Here is a 24936-nt window from a genome sequence, read left to right on the forward strand (position 1 = left end):
GCACTATGCGCATTAGCCTTCGTTTCCAATACCGGCAGTATCCATCTTCGTAGTAAGCAATTTCTCTTCTTCTTGACTCCAAGACTGCGGTGACAGGATTGCTTTTTGTCTTTCATTTGCTACTATGTTGATACTTGATTACCAATTCTTGTCTGCCAATTTGCCAACTTCATCAAGCCCAATCCCTCCTCGTGGTAGCTAAATTACCATCTCCTACTACCATAAATTTCCACCAGCAACTTCATAGTGTGCTTCACAAGAAACTGAACTCCCAACCTCATGATGGTATTAATAAGCATTACTGTAGTGCAATGAAAACACAACAACTTCCTTTTACAGTAAACACATTCAAATAATTTTTAAACTAAAACTTCAACTGCTTGAAAACCCCATTAGTTGTATCTCTCATGTTTGCTTGATTAAGTTTGGCATACAAACGACATGCAAGTCTAACATAGTGAAGTGCGGGTAAATTTGCAGGCTCCTCATGGAAAATGGTAGTGATTAAGAAGGTATGGTTAACCTCTCATTGCTTGCGTTGAATTGCGGGAGGTTTACTTCTTGAGGAAGAAGATGGTACTTTATGCCAAGATTTTGGAAAATCTTCTTCAGTTCAAACACTAGCTCTGATCTTCGAGCACTCTTTTCCCCATAATTTTGATGGTTCATGGTGTGTTGAACACACAGCATCATTTTCATCTTGTCCACATTCTCAATCTCCTTCACTATGACCGAGTGTTTTGAGGACCAATACTTTGGCTTGCTGTCAATATATCTGCACAAATTCCATGAGCATTTTTAACCAAAAAATAATTCCTCAACATATATTAAAATGTAGTGACATTGTAGTATTATTGCCACCTATCAGTGTGTGCCAAGTGTTATACTGTAACTTTTCGCAGTAAATAGTAGCAATTCCACACGTGAAAAAAAAATATGGAAGAGAGAATTTAGCAAGAAATGTGAAAGAGTTTAATTTTGGGAATTGTTATTGGCACTCCAAAGTTCTCATTCTACACTCCAAAATTTTCTATATTTAGAAAGAAAAATACACTTGTGAGGAGTGTAGAATGAGATTTTTAAAGTGTCAATAACACTTTCCTTAATTTTTTTTCTAATATTTTTATGTAGAGAAAATTAGTAATCTATCATTGTTGGTGCACAAAATCAATGAAACTTTAGAATAACGTAAAGTGTCAAGTTTGGTTGCTCCGGTCACCCATTGAGGATAATACGTAAAGAGATAGAGACAGGAAAGCAAACACAAGATGTACGTAGTTCACCCTAAGTTTGGCTAAGTCCATGGGGTAGAGGAGTTCTCATTAATAGTGAAGGGTTTACACATTACATAGGCACTTATTATAAAAATGATCCCATATGGCACTTATTGTGTTTGAATTAGATGTTCTTAGTAATGAAACACTAACTTCTTTTCAAAAAAAAAAAAAAAATGGTATCACTAGAATAGCTTTTATAATCAGTGTGTATTTTTTTAGCTTGATCATTTCATGGTTATGCAAGCTATTTAACAAGTCAAAAATGGAAATATGAAAGGTGGATGAGGTGGGTTGCTTACAATTGTATGGCCTTCTTGAGTGCAGAAACATCATCAACTGGAGTAGAGACATCAATTGTGAAATCAATACTGTCAGCCATATCTGGACTCCTTCTGAAATTGCTAATAGGCTTTGTAAGAAGCACAGAATTGGGGTAGAATATTTTTTCATTGTCGTATCTTAAGAAAACGGTTGACAAAATGTTCATCTCTTCTACAACCATCTGCATAAAAATAAGCATTGAACGTTATTATTTCATCCAAGAGGAATAAATAACAAGACCAATAGCAATACTCCTTATGCAATGTTAGTATTGCTAGGGCTACTTAATTTGTTCACTAAGGGGTAAATTCCAACGGATTTGGCATAGCAATGAACAAATAGATAATAAAAAGTTAGATATGAGGAATTAGGAATACACTACATGAACTAATCAATAGGCATATGCGAAGAATTTTCAAATAATTACTTGAAATATGTCATTTAAAAATCTTACAACTTTGAAATACTCATATTAACTTCTTTTCCATCCCCTACTCATAAAACCTTTTTTTTTAGGTCATTATCATACATAGTAAATTGTATTTACACCCTATAAAGTTCTCGATCGCCACAAGTTTTCTAGCTTTTTTGGCCAAATTTTCAGTCGGTCCAATTACAAATTACTCCCCCAAAATCTTCTTTACGTACCTATATATGTATTCAATTGGGCTATTCGTCAACAAATGAGCCCTTAAATTCCAAATTAGGGAACGCATGATAAAAGAAAATTTCTTAGGAGATGACTGAAGAAAAAAGGTTTGGGTTATTAGTATAATTTCCTGCAGGAGGTAATCTGAAAAGTAGAGTATATAATATCTCTGACCTGAACTCCATCCACCACACAACGATCACCAACATCAAATGGATGCATCACAAAAACGAAGATGATAGACTCGAACACAGTTTTGCACATGTTCTGGAACATGAATCCCACAAGCAGCAGTTGAGAAGTAACAACAAAGATCACCTTAGTTGTGGCCAGACCCATCACCAAAAGAGTCACCACAGTTATGATCACAATTACGATTGCACTCGCCAACTTGTGAAGTTGATGGACAGCAGTCTTGGTATCATTCAAGGAGTGAGCCAATGCTTTACGCTCAATATAGGCATGCACCTATAAAACCCGTCAACCAATTTTATAAAATTATTAGGAAACGAGTAGTGCTATATATAAAATTAGCTTTGTATATCTAAATAGGTCAATGTGTGCCGTTTTGATTCGATTCAGTTTCATGTCTCTTTCTGTAAGTTTTGGCAACAACAGCTATATTGAGTGAGGAAATTGCTAAATGTGAATTATGTTGAAACTCACCACCCAATTTCTAAAGGACGACTTTGTAACTTTTCCCGTTTCAATCGCTCCTTCAAAGAGAGGAAATATGGTGTGAATTTCATCACTCTTCAAGAACCGTAGTAAATCATCCTCTTCTATGTATCTGTATAAGGACGGCCAGACGAAGGAAAAAAAAAAGAACTTTGAGCCTTTGAGAATTGTATCATCGAAGCCTGGTCGGTCTCAATTATCTAGGCTACGGTTCATGAACAAAAAACATAGCATAAAATGACTGAATGATTGAATAAGTAAGAAGCTCTCAATTAGGAGGCATTAAGTTTCCTTTGAATCGTTATTATATATAAAATAAGTATAATCATTTGAATCGTTATTATGTATAAAACAAGTGTAATCATAAACCAAGTCTAGTGAATGCATACTTTTGTAGGCTTAAAAAATTTAAAAGACGAGACACTTTTTGAGTATCATTAACAATTTAATTTTGTAATACCAATAATACTGTCTTGCTATATATTTTGTACATGCTATGTTCCAGGATTATCACACAATAAAACATATTATGTCTAATAAACATCCAAAATTAAAAAGAATTTGTGATCATCTTAGATGACAAACAATATATTAAGGGTAATGTTATCCACACACCTATTTTTACTCCTCATACACCTTCTCAATTTTCGGTATCGAATCGAATGAATTGAAAAAGATCAATGACAAAATTAACAAGGGTGTTTGTGTTGGAAATTCAAATTAAAAGTCATGTGATCTGTCCATGTGATGCTAACCTTTCTTTACAGATTGTTTCCAGCAAAATATAATCATCATTGCTCCTTCATTATTCAGCCGAATGGTGATGAAAGACAGCAAGTGTGCTACCATGTGATGTGCTAGCAGGAAGACAGCAGTGTGCTGCCATGTGCTAGTCGAATCTGTGTTATTTGCAGCTGGAAAGACAGCTGCTGTGTGCTAGCCGAATGTAGACAACCTGGAATACATTTGGTCTTTTCTTTTTCACGTTCCCATGTGTTAAAGACAGCAGATATGCTGCTGTCTGTGTGCTGTCTATTGATGGTGTAAAGGTGTAGGTTGTCTTGTATTTAAGGAAGCCTCTCGTAAGGCTTTAGTGTGTGAGAAAAATCCCATCTGATTTGTCATTCAGTTCTAGAAGTGTATTTGCAATCTGTTTTTAATATCAAAGTGCCTTGTTTCCCAAAGCTTGTAGCTTCCCTCATTTCTCTATTTTTGTCCAGTTTTATTGAGAGTGAAAGTGAGAGGTGTGATAGAGTTTGTAAACTTATCACCCACATATTTTTGGTATTGAGTTAGTAAATACCAACAGTTGGTATCAGAGCCAGAATACCATTCTGGCAGGTGTAGCAGTTATGGCATCCAACTTAGGGCTGGTTTGGTATTGCTGTGCTTTGAAAAAAAGCTGCTGTGAGAATAAGCGGCTGTGCTGTGAGAATAAGCGGCTGTGAAATAAAGCCAGTAGAGTGTTTGGTAAACTTTTTTGTGAAAGTGCTTTTGGAAAAAAAATCAGGATGATAGTGTGTCTTTTCATTAAAGGAACACTGTAGCTTCGTGTGCTTTGAAAAAACTGGCTTTTTTTTTCAAAGCAGCAAATAGCAGCTTCAGCTTTTCCTTTGATTTTCAGCTTATTCTCACAGCAGCTTCCAAAATAAGCCCTTTTTTTTCAGTTTACCAAACACAAAAATGACCCTCAGCTTTTTTTCACAGTGGCTTTTTTTAAAATCACCTCAATCCCAAACGGGGCCTTAGTGCAGCTCCAAGTTCCCACATTGAAGAAAGAAAATTATGAAAGATGGTGCATCCAATTCAAAGCATTGTTTGGATCACAAGAGCTATGGGAAGTTGTCAGTAATGGGTATGTTGTACCCACTACCGAGCAAGAAGCCACATATACTGCAGATCAAAGGAACACTCTCAAGGATTTACGAAAGAAGGACCAGAAGGCGTTGTATCTTCTCTATCAAGGATTAGAAGATTCAACGTTCGAGAAGGTTGCAGAAGCAACAACGAGCAAGCAAGTGTGGGACACACTCAGTACAATCTACAAAGGAGTAGATCGAGTCAAGAAAGTGAGGTTACAGTCACTTCGAGCAGATTTTGAAACTGCTCACATGAATGAAGGGGAGAGCATCTCCGACTATCACTCAAGGCTCATTGTGATAGTAAATCAGATGAGGAGAAATGGCGAGAGACTCGATGAAGTACAAGTTGTGGAGAAGATACTTCGGTCACTCACATCTAAGTTTGAGCATGTGGTGACTGCCATTGAGGAATCCAAGAATTTGGAGGCGATGAGCGCAGAGGAGCTACTAGGATCCCTCCTAGTTCACGAGCAACGCATTCAGAAGAATGCAAGCCCCACAACACTAGAGCAAGCTTTGGAGTCAAAATTGAAAATTGACAAACCAAATAAAGGTCGTGGGCAGGGGAACTCATGTCGTGGGAGTTCATCCAACCGTAGCCGAGGACGAGCTCGAGGAAGAGGTCGAGGCTATGAACAAAACTGAGGTCAATCTCAAGAGTGGAGATCTACCCGAGGAAATGCGCATATCCAATGTCACACTTGCAAGCAATATGGACATTATGCAAATGAATGTTCATATAAAAATGGTGAGCATGTCGACATGGCAGAATCAAATGGAAATGCTGGTGAGGAACTTACAGTCTTGCTAGCACACCATGATTCCAGTAGCCAACAAGATGTTTGGTATTTGGACTCTGGTGCAAGCAATCACATGTGTGGAAAGAATGAGTTTTTTGCCGAACTCAAAGATGGGGCCTATGGATCTGTAAGTCTTGGTGACTCCTCACAGTTGCCAGTTGAAGGCAAAGGGAAGATCAAAATCATCCAGAAGGATGGTAGAGAAGAATACATCTCCGATACCTACTACATACCAGGTATGAAGAGCAACATTCTGAGCATTGGTCAACTGCTCCAGAAAGGGTACATTATACATATGGAGAACATGCTTCTCACTCTCAGGAATGCAAGGAGAAAGCTTATTGCACGTGTTCGAATGTCAAAGAACCGGATGTTCCCGTTGAATTTGAACACAAAGATTGGAAGCTGCAACATCGGTGTAATGGAAGATGAGTCATGGAAATGGCATCTTCGATTTGGCTATCTTCATTTCAATGGCCTAAAGTTGCTGTCAAGTGGAGGAATGGTTCGTGGTCTACCCCAAATTGAAGCCACACGCCAAGTATGTGAAGGTTGTGTCCTTGGCAAGCAAGCACGACTATCGTTCCCTGTTGGTGATACATGGAGAGCAAAGGCACCACTGCAGTTGGTGCACACAGATATATGTGGTCCATTGGATCCCATGTCTTATGGAGGTAATAGGTATTTTATTACTTTCATTGATGATTTAAGTAGGAAGACTTGGGTTTATTTTCTCAAGGAGAAGTCGGCTGCCCTAAGAATCTTCAAGGAGTTCAAGGCACTCACAAAGGCTGAAAGCAACCACAAGCTTGTGGCTGTGAGATCAGATAGAGGTGGAGAGTACACCTCCAATGCTTTCCAAGCATACTGCAAGGAGCAAGGAATTAGGCATCAACTGACTGCTGCCTATACCCCACAGCAAAATGGGATAGCCGAAAGAAAGAATCGAACCATCCTTGACATGACAAGGTCCATGCTTAAGGAGAAGAATTTGCCAAAAGAATTGTGGGCAGAAGCTGTAGCTTGTTCGATTTATTTGTTGAATCGATGTCCAACAAAGAGTGTCAAGAGGATGACACCACAAGAAGCTTGGAGTGGATACAAGCCAAGTGTTGCACACCTAAGAGTTTTTGGGTGTGTTGCATATGCTCAGGTTCCAGAAACCAAGAGGAGAAAGCTCGATGATCGAGGTGAAAAGTGTGTGTTTGTGGGCTATAGTGAAGAGTCCAAGGCATACAAGCTCTACAACCCACTAACTGGCAAACTAGTGGTTAGTAGAGATGTCATCTTCAGTGAGGAAGAGGCATGGAAGTGGAACAACAAAGAAGTCAGTAAAGAGAAGATCGTTTCCACTGATTTTGAAGAACCAGAAGTTGTACCACCTGTTGAGCAACAACCTGCTCAAATAATCACAACAACTCCAGTGCACAGAATTGCAAGGAGTGGTCCTACATCTAGTGAAGAAAGCAGCTCTTCAACTCCAGTGAGACTAAGAAGTCTCACCGAGATATATGGACAAGAAGAAGAAGAAGAAACCAACCTTTTCTGCTTGTATGCAGACCACGAGCCTCTCTCATTCAATGAAGCTGTGGAAGAAGATCGTTGGAGAATAGCCATGGAGGAAGAAATCCATGCCATCGAGAAGAATGACACTTGGGAGTTGACAAAGCTCCCACCAAATCAGAAGGCAATTGGTATCAAGTGGGTGTACAAGATCAAACGCACTGCAGATGGGAGTGTGGATCGGTACAAATCAAGGCTTGTAGCAAAGGGCTACAAACAGAAGTATGGAGTGGACTATGATGAAGTCTATGCTCCAGTTGCAAGACTTGACACGGTAAGATTGCTAATCTCTCTTGCCGCTCATCATAAATGGAAAATTTATCAACTAGATGTCAAGTCAGCCTTCCTTAATGGAGTTCTTGAGGAAGAAGTGTATGTGGAACAACCAGAAGGCTTTCAAGTACAAGGAAAAGAAGATAAGGTGTATCGTTTGAAGAAGGCTTTGTATGGCCTCAAGCAAGCACCACGAGCTTGGAACTCAAGGATTGATAACTACCTTCACCAAAATGGATTTCAGAAATGTCTATACGAGCATTCAGTTTACATGAAGAATGGTACAAAAGGGGAGTTCTTAATTATTTGTCTCTATGTAGATGACTTGCTGTTTACAGGAAATAATGAAGCAATGTTCTATGAGTTCAAGCAATCCATGTTCAGTGAATTCGAGATGACTGACAATGGATTAATGTCATACTTTCTTGGCATAGAGGTGAAGCAAGAAAGTGACGGTATCTACATCTCTCAACAAAAATACATGAGAGATATATTGGAGAAATTCAATATGGATAAGTGCAATATTGTCAACACTCCAGTTGCAACTGGATTGAAGCTGTCCAAGGAAGGAGAAGGTGAGTTTGTAAACTCAACCGTGTACAAAAGCTTGGTTGGAAGTCTAAGGTACCTTACAATCACAAGACCTGATATAGTTTATGGTGTTGGACTCGTGAGTCGGTACATGGAAACACCAAGGGAGTCTCATTGGCTGGCTGCCAAGAGAATCTTGAGGTACATAAGAGGTACTCTAAACTATGGTCTGTTTTATAATTTTGGTGAAGATGCAAAATTATTTGGTTATTCAGATAGTGATTGGGGAGGTGACCAAGATGAAAGGAAAAGCACAACTGGCTATGTGTTTTTTCTAGGATTAACAGCTTTCTCATGGACTTCAAAGAAGCAATCAATTGTTGCTTTGTCATCATGTGAAGCCGAGTATGTTGTTGTAGCCTCAACAGTATGTGAAGCAATTTGGTTAAGAAATCTATTGAAGTCAGTGTGTCATCCACAAGTGGAATCGACTGTGATTCATGTGGATAACATGTCTGCAATCAAGCTTGCAAAGAATCCTATTCAACATGGAAGGAGCAAGCACATTGATACCAGGTTCCATTTTCTAAGGGACCATGTGAAGCAAAAGACAATTGAGCTTGTCTATTGTCACACGAAGGAACAAGTGGCAGACATCTTCACTAAGCCATTACCAGTTGAATCATTCCGGCTGTTACGTGAAATGCTAGGCATGAAGGCGTTTTAATTTGAGGGGGCATGTTGGAAATTCAAATTAAAAGTCATGTGATCTGTCCATGTGATGCTAACCTTTCTTTACAGATTGTTTCCAGCAAATTATAATCATCATTGCTCCTTCATTATTCAGCCGAATGGTGATGAAAGACAGCAAGTGTGCTGCCATGTGATGTGCTAGCAGGAAGACAGCAGTGTGCTGCCATGTGCTAGTCGAATCTGTGTTATTTGCAGCTGGAAAGACAGCTGCTGTGTGCTAGCCGAATGTAGACAACCTGGAATACATTTGGTCTTTTCTTTTTCACGTTCCCATGTGTTAAAGACAGCAGATATGCTGCTGTCTGTGTGCTGTCTATTGATGGTGTAAAGGTGTAGGTTGTCTTGTATTTAAAGAAGCCTCTCGTAAGGCTTTAGTGTGTGAGAAAAATCCCATCTGATTTGTCATTCAGTTCTAGAAGTGTATTTGCAATCTGTTTTTAATATCAAAGTGCCTTGTTTCCCAAAGCTTGTAGCTTCCCTCATTTCTCTATTTTTGTCCAATTTTATTGAGAGTGAAAGTGAGAGGTGTGATAGAGTTTGTAAACTTATCACCCACATATTTTTGGTATTGAGTTAGTAAACTTCTCAATACCAACAGTTTGGGAGGTAAAAATAGGTGTGCGAATAGCACTATCCTATATTAAACCGTCTAATAAGAGCACTGTTTCTATAAAAAAAAAATTATTGTTACTCTTGGCCAAGAATACTAAACCATGTAACTTAATGGCATATTTATTAACAAGAAATGAAATTCGAAAGAATGAGTATCATTCTTAGTCATGTATTCATTAGTTAACAACCAGATGAATGAAGAAATAGGTGGCCCCATAAGTTTTGGGTGTGATAGATATTAAAAATGAAGGTATCCCATTAATGTAGGAAATTGTTTATCTTATATCTCATTCCTTCTCATACTAATTTCATTTTACACAAAAAAACGTAAGTAAACACACCACTACCAGAAATTACCATTTGCCCAACGAAACGTAATTCGTCGGGCAAATAGTCTTTACTTGAAGGAATACAAATTGTTGTCGGGCAAATACAATCAATGTTTTGGTCTCTTCAGAGGCTTTTGCGTGGCAAAATAAGTTCAATAGGCAAAGTGTCATTTGTCAGGTTAAGGTTTCGTGCCAAGTGAAAAATTCGTCGTGCGAATGTATATTTTATGTTTTAGGGTTTAGGAACACGTGTCATACTTTTAAACCTTTGCCCGACATACCCTTCTATCGAGAAAATATCTTATATGTTACAACACCGAGAAGTTTCATCTTCTTCCTCCTTGTGGCACGTCCTGAACTTTATCTCTCTCACTCCCTCTCTCTAATGTCTCTCTCTACTCTCTCATGTCTTACAAAGGTTTCTCTAACTCTTTTTTTGAAATTTTTTTGTAAGGTTACGTGATTGTGACATTTATGATTGTGAAATTGTAGGATTTGTGGGTGTGGGTTTGGTTGGGTGAGGGTTAGGGTGTGGGGAGGGTGGGGAGCGGGGGTGGACGAGGTGGGTAGTTTAGGGGCTGGTGGATTTAGATGGGTGTGGGTTGGGCAGTGGCGGAGCCAAGATCTTACATCACGGGGGGCATTTTACAAATATGAAATTTTATTTTTTAATGCCTAAAATACAAGATAGATTGGTTGTATTTCGATTTATTTATCTCAACTCAGAAAAATATCATACCGCATCAACCATATAGTCACATAATCCAACTAATATTTAAGAGCAGATGGACTAGAAGTTCAAGCCAAGAAAGAAAAATATCAGCCAACATTCATAGAGTAAGTGATAAATCCTGACAATTAGATTCAATAACCACGGTCAAAAACTTCGACCTAAATTAATCTCCTCCACCCAAAGATGAATGTGAAGTAATTAACAAGTTGAAGAAGCTACATCATTATAACTAGAATAAGAGAATCCCAAATCCATGAATTTCAAGATTGCAACTAAACTTATCAGAAATAAAATGAGGTTATGCTATATCTTATACATAGAAAAGGGAAAAAAAATTGCAGGATAGGCCCATGACTACCCTTATCCTTTAGTGGCTCCGCCACTGGGGTTGGGGTCTGGGGTGGATAGGGGTGGTGCGAGCGTGGGTGGGTGGGTGTGGGGTGGTGTAGGGTGATTTAGTGGGTGGTGGGTTTAGGTGGGTGCGGGTTGGGGCGTCGGGACGGTGAGGGCAACGGGGTGGTGGACGAGGGTGGTGCGGGGTGGGGTGGTTTAGAGGATGGTGGGTAGGTTGTGTAAAATTTGTATAAATATAATTAAACTTGTCGGAAGAAAATTAAATTTATAGGAACAAAATTAAATTTGAAGAAAAGAAATTAAATTTGTAGGAACGAAATTAAATTTATAGGAAATTTTTGAAAATTGTACAATATTTTTTTTTTATAGATGTCATCGCGGTTGATCACTAGTGGCCACCGCTTTGCCTTTGCTTCGGGTCAGAGTGACCTAGTGGTAGAGATACCCAACGGCATCTAGTCGGCCACTGTCGAGTAGGCACCCGGCCTCAGTACTTCTGATGCATCAGGGCGGGTGCCACAATCTGTCAAACATGTTCACAGTTAGAGATGACATGATCATGTGCCAACCCTAGTTCACCCTATTGACGTTGCAGAGCTCGATTAAGCAGTCGTGGATCCGAAGGGAGATGGAGAACTCCTAACCCCGAAGGAAGATCAAAGTGCGGGGAATCTATAGAAGCTTGGCCTCCAACCAAATCACTCGCTTTTCACAAAATAGGATCGTGGTCAATTATAGCTCACACCATTAGCAAGCGAGCACAAAAGTCAACAGTTTGTTGACTTACGATATGGGTGCCATCATCTGTACGAAATGCCTCATGGTTGCCCTTCAAGGAAGATGCTTACCCTTCCCTAGGTGCATGGCAAGATGATGAGACAGATTTCAGTGTGTGGAGTTTCGTTAATTAATTAGTTCTTTTACTTTTACTTATTTAATGTACTTTTTAATCTAATATACTTGTTTCTTTTGTCTATTTCGAACCAACTTCTCCATCAACATGGAGCACCTGGATACGAATGAGTACTACAAGACTTGTGCATCTCCAGATGGGCTCTTACAAATTGACCCCCAGAATCTAAGGAAAGGACTGGCCAGTGTGAGTGGTTGTGCAGTCATTTTTAGAGCCCGGCATTTCTGGTAAGTTTTTTTTTTTTTTTAATTTTAATTTTCAATTTCTGTTTTTTATATTTATGTTTATTTTTTTAAGTTTAATTAATTTTTTTTAATTCACATAAAAAATTGGCAGCAAATAAGGCTAATCGAGAAGCAAAGCTGCACCTTCATCAATCTGGTTCTCGGCCCTTCATTTTTTGGGTTGAGGAACATCGTGATAAGAGTTTGCTTTTTTTGGAAGTCGAGGCTTGGGAGATACGCATGCTAATTATGGAAACAACATTTATGTAAGTATTCCATTCAAATTTTAATTTCAAACTTCATTAACTTAAAATTTTTAAAATTATGATTGATAATCTTAATTGGTTACTCTATTTTTTGTAGACTTCTATGTTGCAGAAGAAGGACGAGTATATCGCCCAACAATAATCGGACACGTCAATGGAGGATTTGACATCTGATCTAGAGGTATCTCTACAGTTGTGGATGGACGGGGTTGGCCGACTGAAAGCAAAGAACTTCCCAGCCTAAGAGTGCGTCGAATTCAAGACCTCGGTGATCTTCTTCATCTAGCTGTTAGACTACAAGCGGGACGTCTTCCAGACTATAGCAGTTGGAGATGGAGCTAGCGGTCATGCGCCAGCAAGACGAAGAAGTTAGAGAAGATGCGCACCAGCGAGATGAGGGCATTCTGCTGTACATTGTTGGGATAACCCAATCAATGTCAGCCTGATCTTCTGAACCTTTAGCCGCCATCCAACCAACCACCTCAGCAGTCACCTAGTAGTTGTACTAAGTTTAGTATTTTTTACATACAATTGTTATAAATATTTTATTTTAATATAATTAAATAAAATTCTTTAATATTGTGATTTATTTTAGCTTTTTAGATTAATATAATTAGAATTAATTAATTAATTAATTCTAATTTAAATTTTTAAATTTCGATTTTTTGGAAAAATGTTTAAATACTTTGCCCAACAAACAATTTCGTTGAGCGGGTATTTCTTGTAATTTTTTTTTCAAATAATTGCCCTATGAATATTTCGTCGGGCAAAATGGTTTTTGAATTATTATATTTTTAGAAAACTCGACGAAATAATGTCATCGAGCAAGATTCTTTCGTTAGGTCAGGTCGGTCAATGCTCTTTTACCCGAAGACTTTATTTCGTCGGGCCAACTCTACTTGTCTGATAAATGTTTATTATTCGTTAGGTAAATAATTGAGTAGACCTGGTAATTTCTTACGCGACCCGTTAACACGACACATAAACGACACCAAAATAACAGCTTTCGGGTCAACACAATAACTAATTGGGTCATTATCGGGTCACACAATAATAACCCATTAATAACGGGTCCTTAACAGGTTTACACGAGAGTGACACACGGGTAACCTGTTTCGACACGATAAGAAAAAAGTTATTTTGATGATTTTAATTTTTTAAACTACTAAAAAAAACTTACTATAAAATACTATAGATATAATGAATATGTATATATTGTTTATCAATTATTATTCTATATAAATTTTAAAATTTAAGTTTTATTTATTTATTTATTTTAATAGTATATTATAGGCAAAGATTGAGATTAAAAATCATAAAACACATTAAAAATAAAAATATCAAGTAATTTAAAAATACCAAACACATTAAAAAAATTATAATAATTAATTTACATGTGCGAAAAATATGAAAAAATATGCAAATGCTCGTAGTTGCATCCTCTATGCTTTGAGGATGGGTATATGATCGTTTGAATTTTTAAAACCATACAAACTCTCATGAATAGTTTTTTTAAGGGAGTTCAAAATAAACAAAATTCATAATTATTAATGTATAAGTCTGAAAGATGTGAAAGCATAATAAACATTCATAATTGCATCCTCAATACTTAGACGATGGTTACATAATCGTTTAGATTTTAAAACCATCCAAATCTCATGAACAATGTTTTTTATTTGAGTGCAAAATTAATAAAATTAATAATAATTATTGCAGAAGTGTGAAAAAATGTAATTACTCGTAATGAAAAACTTTAAAACTTTCATGAAGGGATCAACTCCGAAATTTAGTATGTATATACTAATTTAGTATTATGTTTTACATTTTTTTGGTTCAAATTATGTTTTTCATTTTTATTGATTTAAAATATATTTTTCTTAAAGGGTAACGGGTCGGGTTAACGGTTATTACACGACACGATCCGTTAAACTATCTGGTATGACACGAAAACGACACAAACACGAGAAACAACACGAATGCTAGGTCTATAATTGAGCGACGAGTTTTGGACGATAACTTTTGTCTGACAGAACATTGTCGGAAAAATAAAGGGGTGTGATATTCACACACTCATTTTTACTTCTCACACACCCTTCTAATTTTTGGTCGTCGAATCAGATGAATTAAAGAAGATCAACGGACAAAAATTAACAAATGGTTTGTGAAAAGTAAAAAAAAAATGTGTAAATAGCACATCCCAAAATAAAAGGCGACATTCACGTATTTAATCCGACAAAGTTATTTCATCTAGAAATGAGTTTTTTCTTAGTGTGCCCTAATAGCAAAGCATCATAACATTATGAATAGGTGTGTTTAGTGACACTATAATGCACCTACCCAACCACCTGTCGACCTGTCGACCATCAAGGAGATAACTGCTGGAGGTAAAAAAAAATAATAGAAATAAAAGAAGAAGAAGAAAAGCAAAAGTAAGAAAGGGACCATTTATCTACCTTTTTTTTTTTTAAAAAAAAGGACCATTTATAATTACACTTCAAATATATGATGACGCATCATTGTCACAAGAAGTGATAAAGCAAAATAATAAAGAGGGTTGGCATGCATCATAATATCTTCACCTAATGATCACTTTGGATGCACCATTTGTTATTTTATATATGCAAATTATGTAGTGAAAGTAAGAGTATAGCAGGTAGGGAAAGTGAAAAGTGAAAAACTTACTTAGCACCAGGCTTAGCAACATTCTTGAAAATCCTTTGAGCACTATTTCTGGCCTCCCATTCACTTGTAATCTCCGACTCTGCATTTCCAAAATCATCTATAGTTCTCGAAATCGTCGACAATCCCGAAGACCTAACGTAGTTTACAAGCCTCTTCACGCTCCACGCCGTTGCTCTACTCGCCATGCTCAACCTTCTAAGTTTCTCCATGTCAATCCTCCTCGACCCTTCTCGCCTGTAGGACCTTGAAACCGCATGAGACTTGTCTCGCAGCCTTGCAGGAACGACTTCGACGCCTGAAAACGACGCTGTGGAAGCTCCCTTTCGTCCTCGTCTAGTGGAGGCCCAGATAGGGCTTCCAAAATGTAGTGGTGGAAAACACTCTCTTTCATGCGATCAAAGAATGTGGCTACATGAAATGAGGATGCCAAGACTTTAACAAACAAGATCTTAAGCAGCCATATCGTGGCTCCGATCAACACCGCGATAAGAGCACAAAAGATTTTCTTGAGGACCTTGTTGTGCTTGTCAGGGAACATGATCATCCAAGCAACTAAAACTAGGCCTAACCAAGCACAATTTTGGAAACTCTTTCTCAAACCAAACACAAAGTAAAGTACCTTTTCTCTAAGCATGAAGTTTCGCTCTATGATAAAGACAAGAAACCCCACAACCCAACCAGAAACTAAACGCCCACAAAACATAACCATGACCATTACACACCATTTCCATATCTCCAAACCCCATTTCACGTTGTTTTTAAGAGAATCTAGGCGTAGAGAGCATACCAAGCAAGTCATTATTATGAGAAACAAAGTCCACTCAATTACAGCTCGCTTGTTTATCTTTCTCTTCCTTCTCTTTAGGTGCTTTCCTTGCTTGTCATCGTTATTTTCTTCTTCGTCTTCTTCATTTTCATACCAGTCTTCATCGTCTTCTTCATCTGTGGACGAGTTGTTGTCCTGATAGGGGTTTAAGGGCTGGAGTTGTTCAGATTCATGAATTGTTTTTGGTGGCAAAGGGTACTTAATCTCCTCAAACCGTGACCGGGGCTTCGAAAAGTTTAGGCGTCTAAGGGTTTTTGCACTTGATAAGGGTTGTGGGATTGAAATATTAGGGTCTGCCTGGGGTGACTGTTTGAGTTTAGGGTTTGGTTGGTCTATGGTGACTACTACATGGTCTGTGTTGCTCTTCTGGACCTCCATGGCTTGCATTCAACTCACAAAAAAACCCCCAAAAGTATATTATTGGATGGAAGTCTGTGGAAATGTGTTGGGTTTCCTCTAGGATAAAAGAGTTAAGAAGAAAACATTGATCAATGGAGATAGCTGTCGTTCTCTCTCTCTCTCTCTCTCTCTCTCTCTCTCTCTCTCTCTCTATATATATATATATATATTCATTCTAGATTGTAGATGAAGATTGCAATTCTCACGTTTTAGTTATGGATCATTACTTTTAACTTTTTTGGTGAACATTTCCGGTAATACAAATTAGGGACTGCTTCTATAAATTGGATGTCGCAGTCTAAAACCAACATTAATCAGTCAACAAATTTTGATATATAAAGGAAAAGGTCTTGGATCATATATACGTCAGTAGTGTGCATATGTTCTTATTGACTTTTAACCCCTACTTTGTTGAAACTCTTTATACACTGAGGATTAACGTTATCAAACGCACATATATAGGAGCCAAGCAGAGTTTGACGATTCCTCCCCACTCCACTCTACTCCCCCATCTACCACTGCAAGTCGACATAAAAATATATAAAGTTCAGATCAAATTTAGTGTAAAAATGTGGTAGGTTTAGCATTAATTTTGTTTTGTTTTGGCACACTTACACTTCATTAAATATAGTTACCAACAAAACTTATTGAGTATGAAAACATTCACGCTAATTAAAGCAGCCCCCTTTTCCCCTTCATGGTTCATTCCATCTACGAGCAATCCATTAAATTATAAGGAAAATTAATGAAAAATGTTTGAAAACTTTGAGTTTTAATAATAAAGACGAAATAAATGGTAAAATGAAGAGTACCAGGTTTGACTTTTTAGTGTAAAAATATGATTTTTTGTTAAAGTGAACAGTACCGTAAGTTTTCGTTAAAATTCCCTAGATTATATGATTCTTAATATGTACTATTTTAGTCAACTAAATAATTGTTGTCACCCCAAAATTAAGGAAAGGAACATCTATGTCGTCCTGTCGAATTGGTTGTGCTTTTTGACGCTTTAGAACCTCTCCATTATGTACTAGATGGTAAAAGAACGATGAGCATTTGTGTCCAGTGTCCGCACCAACTTTTTGAAAATCGAACGAAAAACAAACACTTCAAATACTTTCTTTAAAGTAAATCTATATATTATTGCATTATGTGGCGTGATTATCTCCAACAACGACTTGAGGTTAACAGTAATGCCTTGAGATTTAAACTCATTAGCGTTAATGGTTAGCAAAAAATTAGTTCCACTATATGTAATGACATGTCATGGTGACTGCATTAATGACCTATAAGTTATACTTCTTCCAAGAAAAAGTCTTTAATGTGTCATCCATCATTTATTATTGGAAGAGGATTTTCTCATCTCTTAATCTCTCTCATTCTTTTCTCTTTTATTTGAACGGTCACGGTTAAATCACGTCAACATCTTATATTGATTTTTTTTATAGAGATAATAAGATAAAAAACAATGTGTGAGAGGAGGGGAGGGAAGGCGATGTGAATAGGAGGGAAGAGAATCCTACTCCTTTATTATTCGGCCAAGTGTCAGAGCATGGTGTTAATTTCTTGACTTAATCAAATAAACGGTTCTCGTGGTGGTAAGGTAATCGTAAGATAACCCTCGTGGTAAAAAAAATAAGAATTTAAACTCTCATAGTGTAGTTTGTTAGCAAATTTAATCCAAATGTGATTTTTCCCATTAAATGCAGGGGTAAAAATGTACTTTGACATGTATCTTCTTCTTCCTCACCTCTCCTCTGTCTGTGATTTGTATTTGAGCAGCCATTTGAGTTTGAGTAATGAGAATGAGAATGAGAATGGTGGGAGGCAGTGGCGGATCCAGGATTTTAAACTCGGGGGGTCCCAATAATAAATTTCAAAAAAATTATAGACAAAAATAACATTAAAAAGTTAAATATAATACATTTCATTCAAAATCATACGCAAAACAACATTACAAGCTATAAAATCACAAAACAACAAATCGTCGTTTTTTCTTTGCATGCAAAGTGTATGGGAACTCATGCTTTGTAGGCCTACAAGGTCCCATTTGCAAATATGTTCTTTGAACCTCATCTTGAATATTAGAAGAATAGTCCTTCATTCGAATTCTTTTTCTTGGGTCTCTCTCAAGATTATTAAAATCAACGTCACACTCATTTTGTCTTGAGCTCGAACTACCAGAACAAATAAATGGTGCTATTGGCTTTGGAAGGAAAAATCTTTCCATATTTCTTATTTGTAAACTACATATTTAAGCAAAAACACAAAACATATACCGATTAACCAATAAACAAAAATTCCATCTAAATTCCAATGATAAAATGAGTATACAAACATAAAACATATCAACAATCATATCAATAATAGACTAAAAATCTCCATCAATATCTAATATAATTTAATTGAGATTAGATTAGAATTCTAAAAAACTTAATTGAATTTTGAACCAAATAGTGATGGAGTGGAGAATTAAAACAAGTGGATATATGATATTGGACTTACGTAATTATAATATGGGATTGGGTCATGGGTGAGATTAGAAATTTAGGGTTTTGAAATGGGGGGAAAGAGGGAACCAAATAATAGGGAATTGGGGGAAAAGCAGCAGGGAAAGAGAGAACTTTGGGGAAGGGCTCAGGGGGGCTGGGCTTTAAAATTAAAGCAATATTGAGTCATCATGCAGGGCAAACGACAACGTTTGTCTACCTTTTTGTTTTTTTATACTTAAAACAATGGGCCAAAACACAGCCGTTTTGGACCAATTGGTAAAAAGCCCTATTTTCTTTCTTCTTCCCGCAGCGTCTTCTTCTTCACTGCTACCTGCAACTGCAACCTGCAACCTGCACAGCAGCTCAAACCTTGTGTTCGAGGGGTCCCCCGGAAATTTTCTAACAGGGATTTAGGGTCGCCGAAGGGTCCTAGGACCTCCCAGGTCCCTCTGTAGATCCGCCACTGGTGGGAGGGACATTACTCGATGGGAAGCCAAAATCTTGAATCGGCTCAAGGAAAACCCTACAAGGATTGAGTTCATGTGGTTGTTTCGGAGGAACATGACTGGGTTTTCGTAGGGACTTATGATGGGTTTAATGGCCCTGATGCTCCTGATTACTTGCTTTCCAATTACTCTGCTGTGCACAAAGAACTCAAAGGTTGCTCTTGAATGACAAAGTTCGAAATTGAAATCGAACCCGCAGAAATAAATTCTTTTTCTTTTTTTCGTTAATATTAATGTGTATGAATCAAAATCCAACCACTAACCGCACATCCACATTTTCTGCCAGAAAAACACTAAATCCTCACTTAAAAACTTAACATAAAAAACAAAGAAAAATTACTATACCAAAATGAATCATTTACTTTATGATTTCCATAGATTGAAATCAAGAGAGGTGACCATAAAACTGACAACCACGACGACTTGAAACACTCGAAACGAGTTTTTCATTCATAGAAGCCAAGACTTATTTAAGCAAAAACCAAACAGACCAGCGGCACATGCAGAGAGACGGTGAAGTGGAAATGACTGGTTCAACCCCTGTTCGTGCACTCCCTCGCGAAATGGCTGGACTCAGCGCACTGGTAGAAGCCTCCTGAAGCACCTCCGCCTCCACCACCGTTACGACCACCACCTCCATAGTGCCTCCGCCGCCATAGCCTCCACCTCCTGAGAGCAGTCCCTCGCCATGTGTCCAGACTCGCCACACTTGAAGGGAGAATGTGAATAGAAAGAAAGAATGTGTTAAAATACATTTTTATCCTGCATTTAATTGAAATCTAACTTTTGGACTAAATTTACTAATGGACTAAACTACGAGGATTTAAATCTTAATTATTTTACCATGAGGGCTATCTTCCGATTATCCGATCAGGCCTAATTTCTTAAAGTGTGATTGGTTGTGATGTACCAAATTTATTGATTATTGCAGATAGCGCTCTATCGTAGTTACAGAAATCTATCATGCCTATACACCTTGGTGTGAGTTTAATCCTCATCAATGTTTCACAACTAACTTTCCAACTCATTAGAGTAAATTGTAGCAATGGTCTCTTAACTTTAACCTAATTGGAGTAATGGTCCCTCAACTAAAAATTCATTACCATTGGTCTCTAAACTCATCAAAACATGAGATGAGGTAGAGAGAGAGAGAGAGAGAGAGAGAGAGAGAGAGAGAGAGAGAGAGAGAGGAGGAGGAAGAGGGTGATTAGAGAGAGGATATGTGGGGTGGGGAAGAAGGGGATTTATGGGTTTCCGTTTTTTTAATTTAATTTATTAATTATTATTTTAATTATTTTAATTTTTTATTAAGTGTTTAGCCATGTGGCACAAATATGGCAGTCACGTCAGTACAAATTGAGACTCCATATTTGCCACATCATCACTTAACAGTTAACTTAATAGATTTTCTAATGGATGTATGAAATTGAAATAAAATGATAAGTAAATGTATGAAATTGAAATGTTTTATGGATGTTGTAAGGAATTGAAATTAATCCCAAATCTGAAAGGGTAAAATGTAATTTACCCAATAAATAAATAAATAAACGAATTTAAATTTACCAACTACATGTCTTCTTGTTGAGTGTCTCATTGTGATAATTGATGATATACATTAAGATTAGAGTAATGCAAGGTCGACCAAATTTTTAAACCAAATTTGCAAACTAAATTATGAGTCACATGTTGATGCACAAAATTAATGAGACTTTGGAACAACGTAAAGTGTCAAGTTTGTGACCTTCTCAAGGTTCATCTGATCACTAAGTGTAGGTGAGTATGTAGAGAGATAAAGATAGGGAAGCAAATGCAACATGTACGTGGTTCACCTTAAGTTGGGCTATGTTCCACGAGAGTAGAAGAGTTCTCGTTAATATTGAAGAATTTACACAATACATAGGTTCAAGCATAATCACAATGAGTGAGTTCTAATGATGAGTTAAAGTACAATAAGGACATTAGCGATTAATTGTAGGAGAATGATCTCCTTTCATAGTTGAGGAGAGTCACCGGCTTTCGTTCGCAGTCGATGTGGGACTCTAGAAGTTTTATTTTGATGTTGACACGTGTCACATTGTGCTTGACATCCCGATTGAGAGAAACCATGTACTTCGGCATGGGTGCCTCAACACGAATCCTTCAATGGTCCCTGAAGGTATGAACTTGACCAATGCTTGGTAGTTTCGGAACTGGTGAAGTATGGTATAAACAGTACTCCCCTAAGTTCCCAAGTGAGGAAAACTTCTCTGTTGGGGACTTGTAAAACTCAAGTCACTAAGTAATCACGAAACTTTCGAGTACCAAGTCTAGGTTATAGAGCTGGATTTACATATGTTCACACATTTTGGATGGCTCATTATTCTAATCTATTCTGAAAGGTATGGTTCTTGGATAACAATCCATCATCAAGGAAAACACCCCTTCAAAGTTAGAGGCATTTATGGGACCATGAATTTTTTAGGGTTGGAGTAAGGCGGATTGAAATACTATCGCCTATGTAGTCTGGTCATGGACTAACCGACTCTAGCTGGGCTAAGTCGTACAAATGGACTGGTAGTGCTACCACACCGTTTGGATCCCATAATGGTAGGCAAGGCTCACACATCTTGTCAAGAATGACCATGCTTGCTCCGCAAGACACTGGATATGGTTCGACGACCTAATTTCCTATTATCTTGGAGATTCCTACAATTTAGGGATTGGCTTAAGCCTTAAGCAATCAAAATCCTACAAGGAAGGAATATCTATTGCTAGATATCCTTTATGATTTTCCCAGGTTTATGAGGATTCACTATCCTAAAATGATTCATTCACGATCACTATAAATACCCTCGGTCTAGGGTTCATCAAAGGTATTCATATATCATGCATATTGATTTCGCTCTCTTGCCCACTGCTTGAATTCCATAAACCTTTACTAACTAGACCATTGGAGAACCTTTGGCCAGTACCACACTGGCACCTTAGGGATTTCACGGTTCATTTGTTCTCTTCTTGCAAGTTGCCTTTCAAGCACTCCTCCTTAGACAATGGTGCGCCAATTTGGTTCCAACACATATTGTATTCATATACCTTAGCATCATGGAAAGGTTACATCAAATAAAAAATTTCATGGCCTATTTATTTCCACATTTGTTCTTACTTGATAACTGATGATCCTTAACATCCAGTAACCATAGCCTCTTCAATATTAGAAGAGGCTAGGCTACAAATTGTTCAATTCTGAACAGAACGACTATCCAATTTTGTAATTTGAATATAAAAACCCAAAACTATTCCAAACTTCATACTCCAAAGTTAAACTAGTTAGAGATTTTGCAACACTACCCATGGTGTCTAAAAATGAGGAGAAGAACCCATCTGTCATGCGGCAGAAATACTTGGTCTTTGATTGAAAGTTGAAAGTAGGACACACACACGAGTTCTTTTTATTTTTGTTTGAAACATTGTTTGAAACAAAATAAGTGTTTGATGTGGAGTTTAAATGGAGATTGTGGGGTGTGAGAGTGCTATTAAAAAGTGGTGTGCAAAATACACCCTTTAATAATAGATTATACGAGCATGACATGCATGATTTATGGGCCTAAGAAGTTAAGAATTAAAGACCTCATTCTAATAGCTCGCCTCGCGTTCTCAAAAAGTCAAAACTGGCCCTGCACAAAATAGCACTAGCATTTGAGATCATCAACATTGTATTTTTGAGGCTTTTCTTGTTATATTAGAGGGCTGCCAACTCTTGTTGCGAATTAGAGGGTTCAAAATCGGGAAAATTAGGTTCACATCCTTCTTTTTGTTACTCCATTGATTAAAATCCTATTCATTTTCAATTTTTTATCAAGGTCTTTGGGTATTAATAACATCATTAATTATTTGAATAATAAAATATTTTTATTTTTAAATATATTCCTTTAGTGTTAAAAATGTTACAATTAGTATATTTATATTTATGGCTAAATTTGTTATCATATATTTTTATTTTTAGTTTGTACCAATTTTAATTTGCAAATATTTTTTAATTTGTACCAATTTTCTTTTCATTTTTAATTTGTACCCATATATTAGTTTCTTTTTGTGCCCATATTTTTTAAAGTTTTATTTGTGTTTGTACCCATTTGTATACCATTACGTGACATTGTATATTTAATCAATAATAGAAAAATTACATATGGTATATTTATGTTTTATGCCTAAACTTTGTATCATATATTTATATTTTTAGTTTGTACCCACTTTTAATTTGCAACATTTTTTTTTAAATTTGTAGTACTTTCTTTTTAGTTTTATTTTGTACCCATTTATTAATTTCTTTTAGCACCTATATTATATTTTTTAAAATTCATTTGTACTCATAATTTTTAATCTTTTATTTGTACCCTAATTTATTTATAATGCACCCATTCTTCTTTATTAATGTACCACTTTATTATATGTGAAATGTACCAATTTTTTTTAACACTATGGATACATTCTTTTGCCATTTATTATTTCTTATTTTTACATAGTTTTTATCCATTTATTCAATTAAAATGTTTGAATTTTTTTATTATAACCATTTCTAATAGTATTATAATGAGGGATTTTAAATTTATAGGATTATAAATCTCTTAAAATATCAAACAATTATGTCAAAACTATAAAAATATAAATATTAATAGTAATATAATGAGGTGTACAAAGTCAAGGGACCTTGATCAAACTTTGAATACTATTAAGGTTTTAATCAAAGAATGTTAAGAATTAGGGACCGCAATCAAATTATCCCGTTCAAAATCTAATTGTTCCATAATTCTAATCTCATATTCCACTACCGCTCACCACTAGTGTCAACCCCAAGGATTCTCACAGAGTTCATACATTAATATACTTCAAGTTAGGGGACTTTTAAAACTCAAACCAACGCAAGATATATAGATAATTGAAATTCACTCGTTGACAAGAGATGATAAGAATTAGGGAATGGACCGCGAAAGATTGGGAGAATCCGATAATGAAAAAGGAATCAAAACACATTTGGTATATAATGTAAACACTACAATATCGACATCGATAAAAATATCGATATACAAATTTGTGGATATCGATATCGATTTTAATATTAGTTTCTTTCGATTTTAATATCAGTTGCTTTCGATATCGATGATAAAATTAAAATAAAACTTTGGGAATGTCAAATATTAGTTTAGACGAAATATAAGATTATTTCAACGATATGTCAGAAATGTTGGCAAAATCCATCGCATTTTGGACATTTCTATAAAAATATTGACAATTTCAGACAAATTTTAAACATTGTCTACACGTGGTTTTTCTAATTAATAAATAAAATTTCTTTTGTTTCGAAATAAGGAGGACTATTGTTATAGTGCAAGTCAAGCACTTTTGTGACGTTCTTCATTCTGATTTGAGACTCCCCACTCCTTTTTCCCCTCCCCTCCCCTCCCCTCCAAACCCCACTTAACTAGTGACCGAAACATAACTAGAAACTAATGACCGAAACATATGTTCTAGTTTTGAAATTTTTTTCTGGGAAAAACGTACAAAAAATCGACTAGATGTTCTACAAATCTCAAAACTCCTGGTAAAAGATAAAAAAAAAAATTCTATTACTTTGAGAAGTTTTGATTGACGGACTATGAAAGAAATATGAGATCTAAGGCCATCTTCAACCAAGCCGGTCAAAAAGTCATAGACCAAAATATAGCCCGTTTTGACACAAATCCATTTCCAATGGAGGGCTGAGCCAAAACAATTTGGGACCCACTGGGCCATAAATAAGCCACAAGGCTTGCGGGATGGCCAAAGAAAGCCAGTCAACCCATTTTTGAAGGCCCAATCCAGTTAAACGGTAACATAACGTCATCCTGACGCCAACTAGCAATGACTAGCTAACGTTAGC

The 24936-nt window shown here is 36.7% G+C and overlaps 1 protein-coding gene and 1 long non-coding RNA gene across 2 annotated transcripts; one reads left to right on the forward strand and one right to left on the reverse strand.

Moving 5' to 3' along the window:
- Nucleotides 1-264: 264 nt before the first annotated feature.
- LOC103409944 (mechanosensitive ion channel protein 10-like) lies at nucleotides 265-15064 on the reverse strand. Its single transcript, XM_029099016.2, has 5 exons — nucleotides 14821-15064; nucleotides 2914-3037; nucleotides 2422-2715; nucleotides 1577-1779; nucleotides 265-775 (listed from the first exon to the last, which is right to left on the reverse strand). The coding sequence occupies exons 1-5, from the start codon at nucleotides 15027-15029 to the stop codon at nucleotides 505-507; spliced, it is 1101 nt and encodes a 366-aa protein (XP_028954849.2). The 5' UTR covers nucleotides 15030-15064; the 3' UTR covers nucleotides 265-504.
- On the forward strand, nucleotides 11141-12715 carry LOC108175159 (uncharacterized). The gene is made up of 3 exons (XR_001792031.3): nucleotides 11141-11875; nucleotides 11985-12138; nucleotides 12236-12715. It is a non-coding gene; the product is annotated as an uncharacterized lncRNA (long non-coding RNA).
- Nucleotides 15065-24936: the final 9872 nt, after the last annotated feature.

This window comes from Malus domestica, chromosome 02 (genome assembly GCF_042453785.1).
Source record: "Malus domestica chromosome 02, GDT2T_hap1".
In the NCBI taxonomy this organism is placed as follows: domain Eukaryota; kingdom Viridiplantae; phylum Streptophyta; class Magnoliopsida; order Rosales; family Rosaceae; genus Malus; species Malus domestica.

Excerpts from the sequence above, each read along its gene's own strand:
- LOC103409944 (XM_029099016.2), bottom strand. The coding sequence starts at position 15,029 with ATGGAGAAACTTAGAAGGTTGAGCATGGCGAGTAGAGCAACGGCGTGG. Across the intron at positions 3,038-14,820 it reads GTTGCTAAGCCTGGTGCTAA|ATACATAGAAGAGGATGATT; the intron begins GTAAGTTTTTCA and ends GTCCTTATACAG. Across the intron at positions 2,716-2,913 it reads CGTCCTTTAGAAATTGGGTG|GTGCATGCCTATATTGAGCG; the intron begins GTGAGTTTCAAC and ends CGGGTTTTATAG.